The sequence below is a fragment of the Cololabis saira genome, chromosome 6 (genome assembly GCF_033807715.1).
Source record: "Cololabis saira isolate AMF1-May2022 chromosome 6, fColSai1.1, whole genome shotgun sequence".
In the NCBI taxonomy this organism is placed as follows: domain Eukaryota; kingdom Metazoa; phylum Chordata; class Actinopteri; order Beloniformes; family Belonidae; genus Cololabis; species Cololabis saira.
In genome coordinates this window covers 65,996-88,537 of record NC_084592.1, presented here as the reverse complement: position 1 = coordinate 88,537, position 22,542 = coordinate 65,996, and the positions used below count along the sequence as shown (strand labels likewise).

The following is a 22,542-nucleotide window of genomic DNA, read 5'->3' as shown; positions in this document are numbered from 1 at the left end:
AACCATCAATCAGGCATAAATTCCTGCGTCTCCAGGGACAAGGCAATTAGTTACGCGCTGCTGCCACCTACTGGTATGGAAGAGAAGTGTACTACACATGATTACTACGCTAGAACGCACAGGCATAGAAATTGATATTTTCCCACGGCACACCTGACAATATCTCACGGCACACCAGTGTGCCGCGGCACACTGGTTGAAAAACACTGCCTTAAGACATGCCTGAAGTTTAACTAACGGTTCCGTTTCATCCGGCTTCATAGACAAATAGAGCTGCGTATCATCAGCATAACAATGAAAGTGTAATGTCTAATGCAGATATAATGTAATGCAGATATCTGAATTATACCAGGGAGTTAAGCTCCTGTGGCTAGAAACCCTCCTTTTCAAAGGAGCAACTTCATCTAAAGCTGAATGCAACAAATCAGTGGTGTTACTAACAAGGAAATCAAAACCTGCAGAGGTAGAACCTCGAGTACATCACTATTTTCCACTGTCGTAAGATGAGCAATGGCCTCCTTAAATTTACCAATAGCTAAATTTAGCAATAGCTTCATCAGACAAACATCTGCTAAAATAATACCTCCTACTTTGTGCTTCAACATCGACAATATTAAATTCAAACGTTAATAAATAATGGTCGGATAAAAGTGAGTTTACAGGTGATACCAACAGATCATCAGGTTCAACACCGTAGGTGAGAACGAGATCCAGGGTATGATTAAAACGTTGGTTTGTCCACTTTTTATGAGATACCCAATCGATTCTAGAAGAGAATTGGAAGCTAATTTAAGATTATTGCTTTCAACATGCATATGAATATTAAAGAAACCCACTATGATGAATTTATCTCTACTGATCAATAAACCAGATAGGAAATCTGAAAATTCAGACATCATTTCACTGTAGCGGTGCCACATAAAGGTTTTGCTATTACTGTCAAGTATAAACACATTTTATTTTCCCCTGTTAAAGTCCCATGGTGTAGGTTAAAATTCCAACTCGTTTAATATGATTCTCGTTTGGTATATTATATGGACTTTTATTTTGTATATTACGGTTTGTGGATGTGTCAGGTGCGTGTCATGTGACCCTCTTATCTGCATACATGGCAAAGAGTGACAAGACTGGGTGCATAAAACCGTCAGAATGCCAATTGCTCGCTTGAAAACTACAAACATTCTGAAAGACTACGTTGGACCGGATCTATAAGAAAGCACTGAATTTCTGGGTTTGGAGGAATGATTCATTCACCCAGAGTAATAAACCAGTGGTATACGAATTTGATTACTTTACGAGACCTGACCAGGTACCTAACCTTGGGGTGTCAACAAGATTGGGTGAGACCATTAACATCCTCTCATGGAAAGATTATATTTATCTTTGGATTATCTTCATAAAAGACGGTTTCACAGAGAACTGGTGGAAGACCAGAGTCAGGAAGGACCAGCATCCACCTGGACCAGTTGGAAGTTGAGAGGACAGGAAACAGAAGAGAACAAAAACAACAGATCAGGAACATCTTCTGGGAAGACAGAACACAGTTTCTTAACAACAACGATAGACTCATTAATAGCCGCTCAAACCCGGCGGCATGCGTCCTGTTGCGCGCCGCAGACCTCGGCGCAAAGCCCTGCGCCCTTGCTGCGGCAGCAGCACATACACAATGAATGGATTTCATGGACCCATCCCCTCCTTGCTGCTGCTGCTCGTCTCCTCCTCCTCCTCCTCCTCCTCCTCCTCCTCCTCAGAAGAAGAAGAACTAAAGCCAGGGCTTTTCTTTGAATCAGGGACAAATGCATTTTGCAAACCGAGCTGTAGCTACTGTACGTCCAAACGAGTGGGAAAACAGCGCCAGACCGGAAAAACATTTTTTCGGTCGCCAAGCAACTTGCAACGAATATGCACGCGATGCGCGCAGGTGCGCGCTGCTCTGTGCCGAGTCTGCGCCCACTTGCGCCGTCTCTGCACCGAGTCTGCGCCCACCCCGGCGGTATGCGCGGCGCAAACCGCGTTCTAGGTGAAAGCCGCTTTGCGCCGTCTTGCGCCGTCTTGCGCCCTTGCTGCCGCAGCAACCCGCCGGCGTGCGCCCATTTGCACCCTTTGCTACCACGCAAACTTTGCAAGCTTTACTTTGACTGAGATATGGTGGGTGTTTTTAAACCAGTTTTCTTGGCCTGTTTGTTTCATTTGCAAAAAGTGCTGTATGGAAAACAGAGGTTTCAGACGCACTCTTCAAAACAAATGTCATGGAGGGTTTGCCTAGTAATCATACAGTGTGTAATCCTGTATTTCAGCTCACCTGGATGCAAAGAAAGCTGGAAATCTGTCCACTCTGTTTGATGTTGGTGGAATTGTGGGTAAGTAATATTTTACTCCTTTCTGTGTGGGGTGTTATTTTTGCTATAAAACCATGACATATTTATCCCCCACTTGTTGGTTGAGATGACCCCACTTGTTGGTTGACGCCCTAATTTTCAAGGCATATGAAGTATTATTATTGTTATTCACATAGCAATAAAAATACAGCTCCAAGTCTGAGGAGAGGTGCTGAGTGACATTGGACCCACACCAAATTCTGCAACATTTTTCTGAAACCAAGCGAGGCTGAAATTAATTCTACAGAAGTAATGTGTGTCACATGTTTCCACACAGGGGGTGTCCTGGCTGGACTGGTCTCCGATAAACTGGGAAAGAGGGCCACCACATGTGCAGTCATGCTGCTGTTGGCTGCCCCCACAGTAAGTGTTTTCTTCAACAGTGTTTCTTTCGACATTAAGAGTTTCTTCCCAAGGTAGGAGTTTTCTACCAAGGTAAGAGTTTCCTCCCATGGCAACAATGGATCTTGATCAGTAGACCACATTACATTAATTGCGGGGTCTCTTGATTGGTTTTTCCTCATGATCTACTGCCAGATCTATTGTCAGCACTTTGCTGATGAAATAAACTCAGGCAAACTGTGTTCAATAGTGAGACAAAAAGTTATATTTACAACAAAGCCCAACACCCTATACATCTGCCACCATTCAATAACTGTTTGGAAATATATACAAATAATGGAAGCAAATATATATTTCTCTATGCCCTGCAGCTCTACGGCTTCTCCATGATCAGCCAGTTTGGTCTGGGCCCAACCATCGGTAGGTTGCCACCAACAAAGACAGATGACATCGTTACTCATCACACATTTGGCCAGGATATCAGTGATTATGTCATTGTTAGAGCAGAAAATCTGACCAATTTATTATGATTAGCAAACAGGATTCGGTAAACAAGTCAATAAAAAAGAAATTTACGTAAATAGATTTGCGTAAAACCAAATATCAGTGTGTGACCATATTCTGTGACCTGTTCAAATAAGACAAAGCATGTTTTATTTGTTTAATGTTTTATGTATAGTGAATAATCCTTTTTTTCAGGCGATCCGATAATTCACTTACTTACTAAAACTTTTTCGTGGGCCGCTTGGGAGCGCAGTGGGTTAAGCAAGCGGCTCATATACTGAGGCTACAGTCCTCCTGCAGCGGTTGCAGGTTTGAATCCCAGCCAGCGCACCTTTGCTGCATGTCATCCGCCATTCTCTCTCTCCCCAGCCCTTTCCTGTCTGCAACTTGAATAAAGAACCACTTGAGCCCAAAAAAACCTTAACCGGCGCTGGTCCCGGTTAGACACCAGCTGACCACAAGTGACTTGACGTGGAGGTCGGAATCTTACAGACTGTTTTGAAGAAAGGCTGAGCAGCTTTGTTTCCTCACATTTATGATGTGACATCGCCACCGCACAGTGACAAACATGCGTGTCAAAACAGCGGGTGTCAGATCAACACAGCCATGCAGGTGCAGATAGAGTCGTGCTGGTTATGTCTGTGCTCGTCGGAAGATGCAGTGGTGATGGTGCTGGTGAGCTGTTTTGTCCACCTATTGTCAAACTTGTGAGCTGGATACAGAGGTTCTTCAGCCATTGCTCGACCGACACCGACTTTGCTCCAGATATTTCGGTAAATTAATCTCCTGATGACATGCGCGTGCATGCTCCAAGCTTGTAACTGGCTGCTGCAGCTCGACAGCTCGTCCCTGTCACGTATGGGATGGCAGCCTGCTCTCTGCTGTGGTCTGTGTGGTTTTGAGCTGAATCAGCCAGACAATCCCATGTAACAATTGGTCAAACGAAACGGAGGAAATGCATACATTTTGCCGCTGTTTCTCATCATCAATTACCTGCAGCGGCAGGACGAACGAGGTTTCCAGTCTCCCGAGGGCTCTGGTTGAACGGCCGGACAAAGTCTCTCCGATCGCACTGTTTTCTTTACCAAGATCACAAGAAAAGCAGAACAGTGATCTCCTCTTCATCGCGTGTTGCTGTCTTGTTTATTTATCTTTATTCCACCAGCTGGTTGCCGCTGGTTTATTCACCAGCCGAGATGCAGAAAAACTAGTTCATGCGTTTGTATCTTCTAGACTAGATTACTTTAATGTGTTATTAGCAGGATGTCCAAGTAATTTGCTGAATAGGCTCCAGCTGATCCAAAATGCAGCAGCACGAGTACTGACAGGAATCAGCAGGAGAGACGACGTCTCTCCAGTGTTAGCGTTGCTCCATTGGCTACCTGTAAAATTCAGAATCCAATTTAAAATTGTATTACTTGCGTATAAAGCCCAAAACGGCTTAGCTCCGCAATATTTGCAGGACCTGATAGTGCCTTATGTTCCTGGCAGAGCTCTCCGTTCTCAGAGTGCAGGTTTACTCGTAGTTCCTAGAGTATCCAAATGTAGATTTGGAGGGTCGGGCGTTCTGCTATCAGGCACCATTACTATGGAACCAACTTCCAATCTGGGTTAAGGAGGCTGACACCACCTCCACCTTTAAAACTAAACCGAAAACCTTTCTGTTTAGTAAAGCCTATAGTTAGTGTTTAGTAAACCTCTAGTTGGTGTTGGTAAACCTCTAGTTAGTGTAAACCGACATGATCAACTGGGGGATGCCCCTCACCCATCTTCTCCTCTCCTTCTTCCCTTCCCATCATTTTTGTCCCTGTAGTTGTGCTGCCCCCGCCCCACCCTTTTCTCTTTTGTGTATGTTTGCAGACCGGAACTGCGGGAGCTGCACGTTGACCTGCAGTCCCCCCCTCTGATCATCCCACTGCCTGTTTCCACCCGTCTGTGTAGATGTCTGCCATATTGCTGACATCCTGGCCTTTTATTTTATTAGAATACAAATAGTTTCAAATCGCTTTCCAGAGAACCCCCACCCCAGCAAATATTACATAAACAATGGCAGGTAAAAACTCCCTTAGTGGGAGAAAATTCTTAAGCCAAACAGTGGCAAAGAAAAGCTCCCCTTTAAAAGGGAAGGAACCTTGAGCAGGACCAGGCTCATACGGGGTACCCTATTGCCAAAGGCCAGCTGGGCAGAGCAGGAAAAGAGAAAACAGACAGAGAGAATGAATAACGGAGAAAGGAGAGACACAGACACAATGGTAAGTTGGTGTATTACTATATATAAACAGATTTAGACAGCAGACACTGAGGTAGTCAGAGGGTGGGACTGCAGGTCAGGATGTTAGCAAATATCCAAATGACTTCTATACAGACAGGTAGCAAGCAGTGGGATGGTGAAAGGGGGGGACTGCAAGGCAGCATGCAACTCCTGAATCTGTGGCCTGCAAACATGCGCAGAAGAGAAAAGGGAGGGACTACAGGAACTCTGGTCCAATCTTTTTTCCAACTTTGCTTCAGTTCATTGAGGTTTTTAGACTTTTCTTCAACACCACTTTCTACGGGTCCCACCACAGCATCTCAATCAGGTTCAGGTTTCGATTTTTACCAGGTCATTCCAAAACCTTGATTTTTACATTTTTATTCATTCTGATGTAGAGTTGTTCCAGCTTCTTTAGCTACAGAATTGCCCTGAATTTTCAGCCCTCCGGAAAATTTAGCCTTGGCCACTTGATTAAACCAAAACTGCTGAGAGGAGCATTGACGTTAACAATGATTTGTCTACCAGAATCATAAGGATGAATCATCATTTATGCCTTTTAAATCATTATGCATCTTTTGTTTATTATCATTTCTTCATCTAGACGCCTGATTTATGTTCTGACCCATTTGTATGCAAATGCTTAATTAAATCTACTAAAATCCGGCTAATCTCTCAAGTCCTACTCTTTGTAACTGAAACGCATTCAGTTTTAGATATTCACCTAGTTGGAAAGAACATATTTGTCAAGTGACCCTCACTTTTGTGAGGATTTAAACTGCAGCTTCCCCCACTTGAAAAGGCAACTTGCTTCAGGAGATACGAACTGGAATTCACTCAGTGACCAGGAATCAATTATTTCTTTTCTTTCTTTTCTTTTGAAAGTTGTCAATGGCTAAAAAGCAGGTGAAAAACCTTAAACACAAACAGCAAACAGAAGTTCAAGGAAATGTAACCCAAGAAACCATATTTAATTAACTACTAGAAATTAATCTTGAAAATAAGTAGAAACCCCCCCCCTATATTTAAACCCCCAAACAAGCTAACCACATTTTAAATTAATTAACTTTACCCTCGGCTTTTAATTCCTATAAATACACAAATCACATTTTTGAAATGACTTTAATTAAATTCTTTAGAAAATGCCCCACATTTTTAACTATGACATTTTAACTTGCACTTCAATCACATGATTCTCTAATAAATTACAGATCAACCTCGATTCGATACGATGGACACTGATGACTCTCCCTATTTTAAAATGACCTCTCATTGCATTCTGGTCGCACAGCCCCACAATATCTCTAACTGCAACACTCCTCTGTGTGGTAATAATAATAATAATAATAATGATTGAATTTGCCCTTCTAGGCACCCAGAGCGCTTTACAGAAATCATTATTCATTCATACACATTCTCTCCGGTGATGGTAAGCTACATTTGTAGCCACAGCTGCCCTGGGGCAGACTGATGGAAGCCTGGCTGCCATATCGCGCCGAACGGCCCCTCCGACCACCACCAACATTCATACACATTCAAACACATTCACACGAGGAAAGGTGGGTAAGGTGTCTTGCCCAAGGACACTACGACAGCAAACTGGGACAGAGCGGGATTCGAACCGCCAACCTTCCGATCATTGGACGACCCGCTCTACCACCTGAGCTACTGCCGCCCCGGCAGTAGCTCCGCCTCCGCAGTAACACCCGCTGGTGTGCCACTTACTTCTCACAACAAGATTAGGACCAGCAAGTTGGCTCCAGGACTTCCAGAATTTATTGACCTGGTGCTGCATTTCCTGAAGACTCTTATAAGGATAGCTTATGAAGTCGAATGTTTTCCAGTCACCACTTGATGATGCTAGACCCAGCAAGGGTGTGTTGGGCTTGATGTACTGCACAGTGTCTTCACAGCTCTGCACCCTAGCATCAATGGGACGTTCATTTGAAAGATTAGCAGCGAGCTGAAGTGTCATCTGAAGTTTGCCGTAACTGAGCCCTGAGTCTCTTCCCAGACTCTGGAATGCTTTCTTCACAATCCGAACAGCTGCTCCGGCAGAGCCATTTCGATGAGGTGAGTCAGCTGGCGTGATTTTCCAGTGCCAGTCGGTTCCATTTTGAGCTAAAGTCTCCTCCACAGCAGACTTGTCTTGAGTGGTGGAAGTGGGAAAGTATTGGTGCTGGCTGCGTCCCGAGATTTGGGGGCTGTCGCTGTGGGAACTGCCAGCCAGGTGGAAAAGAAATTACCCTTGCTGAAGAAAAGTAGCTAGTGGTAAAGAGTGGCCTCACCTATGTGGCAGCTGATGAGCACAGTGAGAGACTTCACTGGCTTGCAAAGTATCCTTGGGTGGGAGATCCGGCCATGTTTCCAAGAAATAGGAGTGCAGTTGAGGCCATGTTCCTCAGGACGGAGAGGCAGCTGGGCAGAGAGCCTGAGTGTAAGGCTGCCTATGCTTCTCAAGTTCATGAGTTGGTAGAGCGACGGGCTGCAAGGAAGTTGAAGGAAGATGTCCTCTGTGCATGGACCGGTCCGGTGTGGTATATCAGCCACCTTATTGCACCCACACTGTTACATCTTCGGTGAGGCTGGTCTGGAACAGCAGTCAGAAGTGCAAAGGGGTGAGTCTCAATGATCTCCTGCTAAAAGGCCAAGACGTCCTCAACTCTATCCGTGCTGTGCTTCTGGAATTCCGGAAGGGAGCTTATGCTGCTTTTGGAGACATAAAGAAAATAACTAATTGATTCCAGGTCACTGAGTGAATTCCAGTTGGTATCTCCTGAAGCAGGTTACCTTTTCAAGTGGGGGAAGCTGCAGTTTAAATCCTCACAAAATTGTCAAGTGACCCTACTTGACACTTGAAAGAGCATTTGATAGGTTTTTCCACAACACCTCCACTGACCAGTGTTTTTTACATTCATCAGCTGTGACCCCAACTCACTAACCATTGTATTTTTCAGGGATGCTGTTGGTTTGTGGAGGCCTGGTCAATGGCCCATACGCCCTCATCACCACTGCTGTGTCAGCTGATTTGGTAAACATGTGGTCCACTTTCTGTATGAACCTGAGTCCTGGGGAATCACTATTCATGTCATTACTATGTCCTTGTGTTTAGGGGACCCACAAAAGCCTGAAAGGTAATTCCAGAGCACTGTCCACCGTCACAGCCATCATTGATGGGACAGGGTCTGTAGGTCAGTAGATTTAAATCACTTTCTTAAATCTGGATCAGATTATATTATGCTGTTATTCTGCAGCTTTTTTTCAACAATGGTATTGACTTTTTCCAATTCTGCATTATGTAATCAATTAAATAATCAATGTGTCCTTACAACCCATTTTATCTATCCATCACCTACAACTAGGAATGATCCTGCTCTCATATACTCGTACTCGCAAAAGTTTTCCGATGCCACGCACCGATACCACTTCATTGTTGTTGTAGTTACTGAATAGCGACTCTACGGGGAGATGTTGAGCCGCTCCGCGGCTCCCCGGCTCCCCGGATGAGTGTGCAGCCTGGCAGCGGATCAGCCGCCAAGCCGCCGCTGCTCAGCCAGCTGTTCTGGTTAGCCGTTAGTCGGCTAAGCTTAGCGTGGTGATGAGAAGAGAGTATTACCCATGAGCGAGACTGGCAGCGCCGTTTCAGGCAAGATAGCGACAATGAATGCAATAGGGATGTCAGCAGTGTGAACATATTTCAAAATAAGGGACCATGACAGAAGCAAGGCAGACTGAAGCTACTTGCTGCTAAGGTGTCAAGAGGAGGAAAGGAGAATTCATTGTTTAATACCAGCAACTTGATAAAACATATCAAGACGCATCATAAAGCTGAGTATACGGAGTTTACTAATGCTACTGCAAGACCACAACAGCCAACATTAGCTCAGGTTCTGCAAAAGCCACAGACAATGGCAAGAGACGACCCACAGGCCATTAAAGTAATGGAGGCTCTAACCCTTTATATAGTGCTGGATAACCAGGTGCGTGGCCGGGGGGCTGCGTGCTCCCAGCACGACAGGGCCGTGGAGGAAAATAGTTATTCTACTCATTTTATTTGTTTTTATTGAATTTATCTGTTGCAAATGAAACCTTTCTTCCAATTCATTGCATTTTTCACTACATTTTTAGCCTACTTATTTTTGTGGTAGAAGTATCGTATCGGAACTCGGTATGGTCAAGTACACAAATTAAAATACTCTGTGTGAAAAAAATGGTATCGGGGCATCCGTACCTACAACCTATTTGAATGGATGTGTTGGATGACAAAAACTTGATGAATGTTTTTGCAGAAGAGCTGACAATGCAGGACATTAAAACACATTTATTCAGTTCAGAATAAATGTGAGTCAAATTTCTGTTCCTGCAAACCTGCAGATTCCTGCAGTTTTTTTTTTTTTGCAAACAGTACACAATTCATAAGCTTTGACAAATTACATATATCATTTATATATAGTATGAAGAGTTTGGTAACCCTGTGGTACCCCGCAGGTTACCCTCAGCAAGCAGTTGACATTGTTAAGTTGTACATATTGATGTCTATTTTCAAGATAGCTGCAGAGCCAGGAATGTGCTATACATCTTATGCCATATCTTTCAAGTTTATTCATCAGTAGTTTGTGATTTATTGTACCAAGAGCCTTTTTTAGGTCTATGAACACCCCAACCGTGTATTCCTTATTAGTGCCGAGCACTTAAAGTGCGAAGGCCCTGTTGTATCTGTAGGAATTTTTTTTTTTAGGGCCCGAGCACTTACAGTGCGAAGGCCCTATTGTATCTGTAGGAATTTCTTTATTTTTCTTCTGACGAAAGGAAGGCCTTTTTGCCCCCCGAAACGTGCCCAAAAAGTCACCAAATTTTGCACGCAAGCCAGGCCTGGTGAAAAATGTGATATTTAATGGTTTGCATTAATGGGCGTGGCAAAATGGCTCAACAGCGCCCCCTAGAAAACTTTGTGCCTCAAACCTCACAATACGGTTTGACGTACATGCACGAAAATCGCTACACACCTGTATCATGTCGCAACTTAAAGAAAAGTCTCTTGGCGCCATGGCCGAAACCAAACAGGAAGTGGGCCATTTTGAATTAATCGTGTCATTTTGGTGAAATTTATTCCATTCCTTCGCCAGTTAATACGGCCCGAACCGTAACGTGCACCCCGGTGTGTTATACATCAAAATGTGCGTCTCCGTCCTGTGACAACACGCATTACTTTTTTCTTTCAAAAGCGTTACCGTGGCGACGCTAGACGCCAAAAAGCGCGCCCACCCTTCATCTGATTGGTTCAGACAGAAAACATTTTGTGCCTCAAGCCCCACAATACGGTTTGACGTACATGAACGAAAATCGGTACACACCTGTATCATGTCGCAATTTAAAGAAAAGTCTCTTGGCGCCATGGCCGAAAACAAACAGGAAGTCGGCCATTTTGAACATTTTGAATTAATCGTGTAATTTTGGCGCAATTTATGCCATTCCTTTGGCAGTTAAGCGCATAACTTTTCTCTTTCAAAAGTGTTACCGTGGCGACGCTAGACCCCAAAAAGCGCGCCCTTCTTTCATCTGATTGGTACATATTTGATAGCTCCCCAAAAGTCACCAAATTTGGCATGCAAGCCAGGCCAGGTGATAAATTTGATATTTCATGGTTTGCATTAATGGGCGTGGCTTAACGGCTCAACAGCGCCCCCTAGAAAACTTTTCTTTACCATAACTTTTGAATGGTTTGACATAAAGAGTCATGGGTGGTGTCATTGGACTCGGTATTGAGTCCTTGACCATAATTGCTGAAAATTAGCCCCGCCCATTCTTCTGATTGGTTGTCCCTATTTTCTGCTATAACTTTTGAATGGTTTGACATAGAGTCGTGGGTGGTGTTCACCGGAATGGGTATTGAGTCCTTGAGCTTCATTGGCCTGAATTAGCCCTGCTCCTTCTTCTGATTGGTCCATGATTGGTGTCATCGCACTCGGTTTTGACTCCTTGACCATAATTGGTGCAAATTAGCCCCTTCATCTAATTGGTCGATATCTGATAGTTCCTACTTTCTGCCATAACTTTTCAATGGTTTGACATAAAGAGTCGTGGGTGGTGTCATCGGACTCGGTTTTAAGTCCTTGACCATGATTGGCATGAATTAACCCACCCCCTTCTTCAGATTGGTCGATATCTGATTGTTCCTACTTTCTGCCATAACCTTTCAACTTTTTGACATAAAGAGTCATGGGTGGTGTCATCGGACTTAGTTTTGAGTCATTGACCTTTTATTGGTGAAAATTGCACGCTCGAGGGCCCGTTCATCGCTGCTTGCAGCTTTAATTAGGGTCCAAGCACTTACAGTGCAAAGGCCCTATTGTATCAGTAGGAATTTTTTTTTCTTCACGTTGCCCAAAAACGTACATGCACAAAAATCGGTACACACTTGTATCATGTCGCATCCTAAAGAAAAGTCTCTTGGTGCCATGGCCGAAACCGAACAGGAAGTCAGCCATTTTGAATTAATCGTGTAATTTTGGCGCAGTTTATGCCATTTCTTCGGCCGCTTCTTCGCCCGAACTGTAACGTGCACCCAGGTGTGTTATACAAACTGTGGGTCTCGATCCTGCGACGATGCGCATTAATTTTCTCAGTCAAAAGCGTTACCGTGGCGACGCTAGATGCCAAAAAGCGCGCCCCCCCTTCATCTGATTGGTCCATACAGATAAAACTTCCTGCCTCAAGCCCCACAATACGATTTGACATACAACCACGAAAATCGGTACACACTTGTATCATGTTGCAACCTAAAGAAAAGTCTCTAGGTGCCATGGCCGAAACCGAACAGGAAGTCGGACATTTTGAATTAATCGTGTAATTTTGGCGCAATTTATGTCCTTTCTTCGGCCGCTTCTTCGCCCGAACCGTAACGTGCACCCTGGTGTGTTATACATCAAACTGTGCTTCTTGATCCTGCGACGACACGCATTACTTTTTTCAGTCAAAAGCTTTACCGTGGCGACGCTAGATGCTAAAAAGCGTGACCCCTTTCATCTGATTGGTCCATATTTGATAGTTCGTACTTTCTGCTATTACTTTTTAATGGTTTGACATAGAGAGTCGTGGGTTGTGTCATCGGACTCGGTTTTGAGTAATTGACCTACATTGGCCTGAATTAGCCCCTCCCCTTCTTATTGGCCGATATCTGATAGTTCCTACTTTCTGCTATAACTTTTGAATGGTTTGATATAGAGAGTCGTAGGTGGTGTCATCCGCTAATTGTCCAGGACTGAAGAATCTACATGCCATACAAGTCATACAAGCGCTTCCACTGCAGCACGCCTGAACGTGCACAAGGGTGCGAGGGCCCTGTCATCACTGCTTGCAGCTTTAATAATTATTATTATTACTTTTTAGTCTTAACATGCTCAAAAACCCACCAAATTTTGCACACATTTTAGGTTTTGAGTAAAATTACGTATTTTATGAGTGACGGGCACGGGTGTACAAAAATGGGCTCGATAGCATCACCTACTTAATGCTTTTCGACGAGCCCCACAATATGCTTTCACCTTCAGCAATGACATTTATGTCTATTGTATCAGACTAAGACCTACAAAAAAGTATCCTGGACCCATACTCTAACTCAGACCAGCATTTTGAACATAATATGTTGTTTTTCTTGTCGTTTTTTTTATCATTTCCAAGCGTGTTACTTTAACAAACCCCCTCCTATGGCTTTAACTCAGCTATACATTCTTTGATCTGGTCCACAACTGATGTGTATGATTGTAGTCTGAGCCTGAACACATCTACAGGGGAATGTTTGTAGTCTGTTTGTAGAATGTCATGTGGTCTACTATGCATACCTGCTCCAAGCGAGATGAGCTGACACATCTCAAACTTGGTCAAACAGTAGTTAAAGGTATTGTGACATGAAAAACATATTTTTCTTGATTTTTTGTGTTTTGTTGGGTGTCTTGACATCAATTACACCCAAAAAACAACAAACTTTTAACATTCAGTGTATTGTGTGCTTTCTGGGATTTTCCGCATAACTATGCAAAAACGACGCATCTGGTTTGGTGGCGGGCCGTGACGTCACGGCCTGCTAAATCACCGCCCCCTCCACCCAGCTCCCTGCCTCCTCTTCTCTCCAGCGCACCATAAAGGCTGATTTATGGTTCCGCGTTACACCGACGCAGAGCCTACGGCGTAGGGTTACGCAGCAACGCGCACCGTACGCTGAACCCTACGGCGTAGGCTCTGCATCGATTTAACGCGGAACCATAAATCAGGCTTAACACGGAGCTGTTTAGAGCCTCTTCTGTTCTCATCACCGGAGGACAACTGCTAAGAAGACCCGCGGCCACTGACTGGACTTAAAATAAGGGGACACTGCTGCTTGCATGCCTTTATTTTTATGATTGTTTGCGGTGGACTGCTTCACCGTGCTGCTTTTCCGTGCATGCTTGCTTCGCCTGTCGCTCCCGGCTTAACTCTCCGACGCCGCTGTGAGTGTATGGCTTGCGGGGAGCTACGGTCCTCTGGTCACGGACTTCATCCCCGGGCTGTAGTCGCCCTGTCTGGGCTGTGGTGTGGGCGCGTGTGTGTGGAGACGCCGGCAGAAGCGTGTAGCAGTTGGGTTGGAGGAGGTTGGGAGGAGGAGCCGGGCAATGATTGACAGGAAAGGGGGAAAAGGACGCGTTTTTCACAGCGCAAAAAAACACCGTCATAAAAAGCCAGGAATGGAGTACTGGAGTGAGGTTTTTCTTGTTACATCCTTTTAGACACATTTGAGGGATGTTGGCCAAGACTTTTAATAGTGTTAAAAGCATGTTAAAAATGATGTCACAATACCTTTAAGACATTGGGCAACAATGAAACGACAATGAAAACTGTAACTTTCTATTAGAGGGCGTCGCCATCAGAGGAAGACAAAGTTCGATGTCTCGCCATTAACATAAAAGTTCTTCTAAATTGCACATACTTTGTCTAATCTAACCCAAAATGTGTGTATTTAATCAGGCTTGTGAACAAGTAGATATGACAATCTTGGATTAACTCCATAGCGCCACCTTTTGGTCAGGTATCCATTTTCCATCCCATTTATGTGCTATATGTCTTGTTTTGCTCATCCAATCACAATGAAATCCTCACATATTATTGTCCTAAGGGTCCTTATTGACTGTGTCATGGTCATAACTTTTTCCACCATCATTCGTCATAAATGGGAACTCTTGATTTCTGGTACCTACACACCAAAAAAATGATTAAAAATCACTGGTTTGTCCTAGGACAGTGGAATTGTAGGATCTGATGCCTTTCGACAGGACAAAAAAAATATACACTGGTGTCTGGAGAAGTCCGTCAACATACAGAGAGGTGGATGAGAAAAGCTCTGGAATGATAAAACAATGAAAAAAACAGCCAGACTTTTCAAATATGAAATCATGACTATAAAAAATTCTAACTTTGTCATACTTCGTCTAATTAACTTCAAATTTTGCATAAATGTTGTTTAGCGTGATGGTAAAATATCCTGTCGATTTTAGTGATGTAGGTCCAACAGCTAATTTATAGGGATTTTTTTATTTTATTGTGGAGTTAAACAATGATTTTTTTATGATATTATATGTTTACGCAACAGAGTTGTGACTCTTTGTCAGCCTGGCTACAGTGCTGAACAGAAAACGTGGGTTACTTTTGTTATCCTCTATCAACGTTGAATAATAAGCTGTTCTGGCTTTGCGAATGACTTTTTTATATACTATTAGAATATCTTTCCATTCACGATAGGAGTCTACAGACTTACAAGAGTGCCACTTCCTTTCCATTTTACACACGTTTTGTTTCAACATTATCTGAATTATACCAGGGAGTTAAGCTCCTACGGTTGGAAACCCTCCTTTTCAAAGGAGCAACTTTATCTAAAGCTGAATGCAAGAAATCAGCAATGTTACTAACAAGAAAATCAACATCTGCAGAGATAGAACCCAGGTCACTGGCCTCTACTACACTATTTTCCACTGTCGTAAGATGAGCAATGGCCTCCTTAAATTTACCAATAGCTCCATCAGACAGACATCAGCTAAAATAATACCTCCTATTTTGCACTTCAACATCGACAATATCAAATTCAAACGTTATTAAATAATGGTCGGATAAAAGGGAGTTTACAGGTGACACCAACAGATCATCAGTTTCAACACCGTAGGTGAGAACGAGATCCAGAGTATGATTAAAACAGTGCGTCGGTTTGTCCACATTTTGTGAGATACCCATTGATTCTAGAAGAGAATGGAAAGCTAATTTAAGATTATCGCTTTCAACATCCACATGAATATTAAAGTCACCCGCTATGATGAATTTATCTGTTCTTATCAATAATCCAGATAGGAAATCTGAAAATTCAGACAGAAACTCTAGATAAGCACCAGCAGGGGGCTGATACACTACCACTAACACAACTGGCTTCTCTGATTTCCAACTCGGAAATTTCAGACTAAGCGTGAGCCTTTCAAATTTATTATAATTGCACAAATTGCTGCGACTCCTCCGCTTCGGCCCGGGCTTCTAGGAATATGAGGATTAAAGTAGCTGGGCGGAATCGATTCATTCAAACTAACATACTCTTCCTCCTGTAGCCATGTTTCTGTTAAGCAGAAAATATCACTCAATTCAATTCAATTCAATTTTATTTATATAGCGTCTAATACAACAGAGTTGTCTCTAGACGCTTTCCAGAGACCCATACCCAGAACATGACCCCCGAGCAGTTATTACATAAACAATGGCAGGTAAAAACTCCCCTAGTGGGAGAAAAACCTTAAGCCAAACAGTGGCAAGGAAGAAACCTTGAGCAGGACCAGGCTCATAAGGGGGGACCCTCCTGCCGAAGGCCAGACTGGTGGGTCAGGGACGGCAACAGCACAGCAGGCAGGTGGAAGCAGCAACGGGATGACCAGGGGTGGGGACCACAGGCCAGCACGCAGCTCCCGAAGCTCCGGCCCAATCAGCAAGTCCCAGGTTGGGGTGCAGGGTCAGGGAAAGACTTGTGCTCCGTAATGCAAGCTACAAGCCACCCACGACCACCTGCAGGACAAAAGAGAGAAAAGGGAGGAGAAGGGGGGGCCAGCAACGGGATGACCAGGGGTGGGGACCGCAAGCCAGCACGCAGCTCCCGAAGCTCCGGCCCAATCAGCAAGTCCCAGGTTGGGTTGCAGGGTCAGGGAAAGACTTGTGCTCCGTAATGCAAGCTACAAGCCACCCACGACCACCTGCAGGACAAAAGAGAGAAAAGGGGGTAGAAGGGGGGGCCAGCAACGGGATGACCAGGGGTGGGGACCGCAGGCCAGCACGCAGCTCCCGAAGCTCCAGCCCAATCAGCAAGTCCCAGGTTGGGGTGCAGGGTCAGGGAAAGACTTGTGCTCCGTAATGCAAGCTACAAGCCACCCACGACCACCTGCAGGACAAAAGAGAGAAAAGGGGGTAGAAGGGGGGGCCAGCAACGGGATGACCAGGGGTGGGGACCGCAGGCCAGCACGCAGCTCCCGAAGCTCCGGCCCAATCAGCAAGTCCCAGGTTGGGGTGCAGGGTCAGGGAAAGACTTGTGCTCCGTAATGCAAGCTACAAGCCACCCACGACCACCTGCAGGTTCCGGTGTCCGGCAAAGGATGCTGCAACATGGACAAAAGAGAGAAAAGGGAGGAGAAGGGGGGGCCAGCACAAGAAACTACAAGAGCGACTCTGACACACTAAAGTTTACACTACCTAGAGATTTACCAACACCAGCTAGAGGTTTACTAAACACTAACTATAGGCTTTACTAAACAGAAATGTTTTAAGTTTAGTTTTAAAGGTGGAAGTGGTGTCAGCCTCCTTAACCCAGATTGGAAGTTGGTTCCATAGTAGTGGTGCCTGATAGCAGAACGCCCGCCCTCCAAATCTACATTTGGATACTCTAGGAACTACGAGTAAACCTGCACTCTGAGAACGGAGAGCTCTGACAGGAACATAAGGCACTATCAGGTCTTGCAAATAATGCGGAGCTAAGCCGTTTTGGGCTTTATACGCAAGTAATAACATTTTAAATTGGATTCTGAATTTTACGGGTAACCAATGGAGCGACGCTAACACTGGAGAGACGTGGTCTCTCCTGCTAATTCCTGTCAGTACTCGTGCTGCTGCATTTTGGATCAGCTGGAGCCTATTCAGCAAATTACTTGGACATCCTGCTAACAACACATTACAGTAATCTAGTCTAGAAGATACAAACGCATGAACTAGTTTTTCTGCATCACTCTGCGAGAGGGTTTTCCTAATCTTTGCAATATTACGGAGATGGAAAAAGGCTATTTTACAAACCTGATTGACATATGGTTTAAACGACAAATCCTGATCGAAAATAACACCAAGGTTTCTCACAGTTGCACTGGAAGCCATCGCAACACCATCTAATCCCTTCCTAAGATGCTCTGGACCAAGAATGATAACCTCTGTTTTATCTGAATTTAGAAGCAGGAAATTTCTGGACATCCAGTCCTTGATGTCCCTAAGACATGCCTGAAGTTTAACTAACGGTTCTGTTTCATCCGGCTTCATAGACAAGTAGAGCTGCGTATCATCAGCATAACAATGAAAGTGTATGCCGTGATTCTGGATAATACTTCCCAACGGCTGCATGTATAAACTGAACAAGATTGGCCCTAGCACTGAACCCTGCGGAACACCATAACAGACCCTTGACTGTTCTGAAGAAACCTCATGTACATGAACAAACTGGAACCTGTCAGATAGGTATGATTTAAACCAACATAGAGCTGTCCCTTTAATCCCAACAACATGCTCTAACCTGTGCAGTAAAATGCCATGATCTATAGTGTCAAAAGCAGCACTGAGGTCCAGTAGAACCAGTATGGACACTAATCCCTTATCTGAGGCCATAAGGAGGTCATTCGTGACTCGAACCAGTGCTGTCTCTGTGCTATGATGCATTCTGAACCCTGACTGAAAGACTTCAAACAGATCATTTCTATACAAATAGTCACATAACTGGCTTGAAACTGCCTTTTCCAGAATTTTAGACACAAATGGAAGGTTGGAAATTGGTCTATAATTAGCTAAGGTGTCTGGGTCAAGAGAAGGTTTTTTAAGTAAAGGTTTAATTACTGCGACTTTGAAAACCTGTGGTACATATCCTAAACTTAGGGATAGGTTAATTTGGTCCAGTATTGTCGTACCAATAAGAGAAAAAATATGTTTGAATAGTCGAGTCGGGATGGGGTCTAACATACATGTGGTTGACCTAGCTCTATTGACGAGTGAGGTCAGCTCAGGGAGGTCTATAGGATCAAAACAGTCTAGAGGCAAGTCAGAGCCTAGGGAAGTCGCTAAAGCTGAAGAAACACCTACAACCGGCTGGTTGATTCCTTCTCTAATTCTCGCGATTTTACTGTTGAAGAAGCTCATAAAGTCCTCACTACTGAGAGCTGCAGGAATGCACGGCTCAACAGAGTTGTGACTCTTTGTCAGCCTGGCTACAGTGCTGAACAGAAAACAGAACAGAAAGCTGTTCTGGCTTTGCAAATGGCTTTTTTATATACTATTAGAATATCTTTCCATTCACGATAAGAGTCTACAGACCTACAAGAGTACCACTTCCTTTCCATTTTACGCACGTTTTGTTTCAACATGCGGATATCTGAATTATACCAGGGAGTTAAGCTCCTGTGGCTAGAAACCCTCCTTTTCAAAGGAGCAACTTCATCTAAAGCTGAATGCAACAAATCAGCAGTGTTACTAGCAAGGAAATCAACATCTGCAGAGGTAGAACCCAGGTCACTGGCCTCGACTACATCACTATTTCGCACTGTCGTAAGATAAGCAATGGCCTCCCTAAATTTAACAATAACTTCATCAGACAAACATCTGCTAAAATAATACCTCCTATTTTGCACTTCAACATCAACAAAATTAAATTCAAACGTTATTTAGTAATGGTCGGATAAAAGGGAGTTTACAGGTGACACCAACAGACCATCAGTTTCAACACCGTAGGTGAGAATGAGATCGACAGATGATTAAAACAGTGCGTCGGTTTATCCACTTTTTGTGAGATACCCATTGATTCTAGAAGAGAATCGAAGGCTAATTTAAGATTATCGCTTTCAACATCCATATGAATGTTAAAATCACCCACTATGATGAATTTATCTGTGCTGATCAATAATCCAGAAAGGAAATCTGAAAATTCAGACAAAAACTCTAGATACGCACCAGCAGGGGGCCGGTACACTACCACTAACACAACTGGCTTCTCTGATTTCCAGCTCGGAAATTTCAGACCAAGCATGAGGCTTTCAAATGTATTATAGTTGCACTTAGGTTCAATTTTTGTTTGGAGACCGGAGTTATAAATTGCTGCGACTCCTCCGCCTCGGCCCGTGCTTCTAGGAATGTGATGATTAAAGTAGCCGGGCGGAGTTGATTCATTCAAACTAACATACTCTTCCTCCTGTAACCATGTTTCTGTTAAGCAGAAAATATCACTCCTGCTCTCTGTAATTATATCATTTACTAACAGAGACTTAGAGCTTAATGATCGTATATTTAGTAGTCCGCATCTAATTTTTCGGTCTGTAATTGGTACCAAATGTACATTGGTTTTAATTTTTACAAGGTTATCTTGGTTAACGCCTCTATAACGCTGCACCTGGTGAACTTTTGGAGGGCGGGGAACTGCAACCAGTTCTATTTTGCTAGGCATCTGGCCAGAGTCGCCAATATCATGTAATCCTACAGTTTTAGAGTCGCTAATTACATAGTGCAATCCTACAGTTTTGTTGGCAGGCGTTGGTCCTCGAGAAGCAGCAGAGAAGTGTGTTAAACTACAGCTCTGCATCCTGGCCTGGACCCTGCATTGTCAGGGGGAGTGTCTAATAACATTGCCCAGATTTCTAGACATAAGAGCTGCACCATCCCGGGTGGGATGAATGCCGTCCCTTCTAATCAGACCGGGCTTTCCCCAGAATGTCTCCCAGTTGTCAATAAAGTCCACGTCGTTTTCTGAACACCACTGAGACAACCAGCGGCGGAGCGAGAGCATGCGACTAAACATGTTATCGCTGGTCAGATTGGGGAGGGGACCAGAAAAACCTACGGAGTCCGACATGGTTTTGGCGTAGTTACACACCGAGACAATATTCATTCTGGTTACTTCCGACTGGCGAAGACGGGAGTCGTTAGCTCCGACATTGATGATAACTTTACCATATTTACGATTACCCTTTGCCAGTAGCTTCAAATTTGCTTCTATGTCACCCGCTCTGGCCCCCGGAATACACCTAACTAAGGTCTCTGGAGTCGGCCTCACATGTCTCACAATAGAGTCTCCAATCACCAGGGTCGGTTTCTCAACAGATGTGTCGCTGAGTGGGGAAAAACGGTTAGACACATGAAGCGGGTGGTGGTGTTCTGTGAGCCCTTTAAGACTACGCGTCCTCCGAACCGTCACCCAGCGGTCCTGACTGGCCGGCTGCCCGGGAGCTGCAGGGGAGCGGCTACGCTCAGCTGCTACGGGCCGGTCCGCCGCTAGCTTAGCCTGGTTAGCTGAGGAGGCTCTCGGACTATGGTTTAGTTGGCCGAACCGGACCTCTAACTGACTGAGCCTCGCCTCCAGCCCTGCAAATAAGCTACACTTTAAGCACTTACCGTCTTCACTAAAGGAGGCAGAGGAATAACTAAACATTTCACACACTGAGCAGCAAAGAGGTGAAGCGGTGGGAGCCGGAGAGGCCATGCTAGGATGCTAACGGAGGCTAACGGACAGAAAATGTATCGGTGATTGGTGACGGTGAAAGTTACGGAAGAGAAAATGAGCGAGTGTTGAAATAAAGACAGTAATGTACCAGATATAGTGCTATTTTACCAGAAAACAGTCTAAGTTTTAGATAAAAAGTCGGGAGAGATCTGAGCCTGCACGCCGTGCAGCAGCAACAGACCGCAACACCAGGAAGTGACGTGATGCGTGACGCAGTACGTTACCCAATCAGCAAGCCAAGCAGATCCAAACTCAGGATCAGGTCAACCAACGACCAAACTCCTGCTCTCTGTAATTATCGTTTACTAACAGAGACTTGGAACTTAACGATCGTATATTTAGTAGTCCGCATCTAATTTTTTGGTCTCTTATTGGTACCAAATGTGCATTGGTTTTAATTTTTACAAGGTTATTTTGGTTAACGCCCCCAAAACGCTGTACCTGGTGAACTTTTGGAGGGCGGGGAACTGTAACCACTTCTATTTTGCTAGGCACCTGGTTAGAGTCGCCAATTACATCATGTAATCCTACAGTTTTATTGGCAGGCGTTGGTCCTCGGGAAGCAGCAGAGAAGAGTGTTAAACTGCAGCTCTGCATCCTGGCCTGGACCCTGCATTGTCAGGGGGAGTGTCTTATAAAACTGGCCAAATTACTAGAGACAAGTGTGTTAGGTTCCTAAATCATCACAACATAAATTAATAACTTAGGAAAGACACAGAGACTGTTAGAAATGATTTTTCAGGCCTTCTGCGCAGAAGTGAAGCAAAGTCGTAGCCCTGTCGAGCAACATGGCTCTCTCTCTGTGGCTTTCGACGAAATGCTTGCTGGCTCCTTCTTTGCAAGAAGTATTTATTGAAAAAACTGACAGGCGTTGGCTATGTTAAGACAACCAATGGTAGACAGTGGATGGAAAATGGGAGGCAACAAACAGGACATTTCAGTTGAATAACAACTAATCTATGTTATGCAGAGCAAACATACATCCTTTATGTTGAGGGTGTTCCAACAGAATTGTCCAACTGAAATGAGACAGTTGTGGACCAGCCCAAACCCCTGAGTAGTTTAGGGAGTGGCTGTTGTAACTGGTAACACGTGATAAGCAATTGTCTAAAACACAGTCAGCTCTCCAAACTGACTTGATTCTGATTGTTTCATAATGACAACTTAATTCAAAAGAGTTGATTAACCTCACATTTACCTCCTCTTGTCATTTTGAAACTTCATAGCACCCAAAATAAAACACTCCAGTGTCATCAAAGCATCCTATCAATTAG

General features: G+C 44.2%; 1 protein-coding gene across 3 annotated transcripts in view; it reads left to right on the top strand.

Annotated features, from left to right (window-relative positions):
* slc37a1 (solute carrier family 37 member 1) overlaps window positions 1-22,542 on the top strand; it is a 120,303-nt gene that overhangs the window by 61,027 nt on the left and 36,734 nt on the right. Inside the window, exons 13-17 of one of the 3 annotated variants that reach the window (XM_061722987.1) lie at window positions 2,298-2,360; window positions 2,656-2,741; window positions 3,092-3,140; window positions 8,433-8,506; window positions 8,588-8,609. In XM_061722987.1, the coding sequence (XP_061578971.1) occupies window positions 2,298-2,360; window positions 2,656-2,741; window positions 3,092-3,140; window positions 8,433-8,506; window positions 8,588-8,609 (294 nt within the window). Of the gene's footprint in view, window positions 1-2,297; window positions 2,361-2,655; window positions 2,742-3,091; window positions 3,141-5,084; window positions 5,550-8,432; window positions 8,507-8,587; window positions 8,667-22,542 lie in introns of those variants that run through there. The other 2 variants (XM_061722986.1, XM_061722988.1) reach the window with 2 other exon arrangements.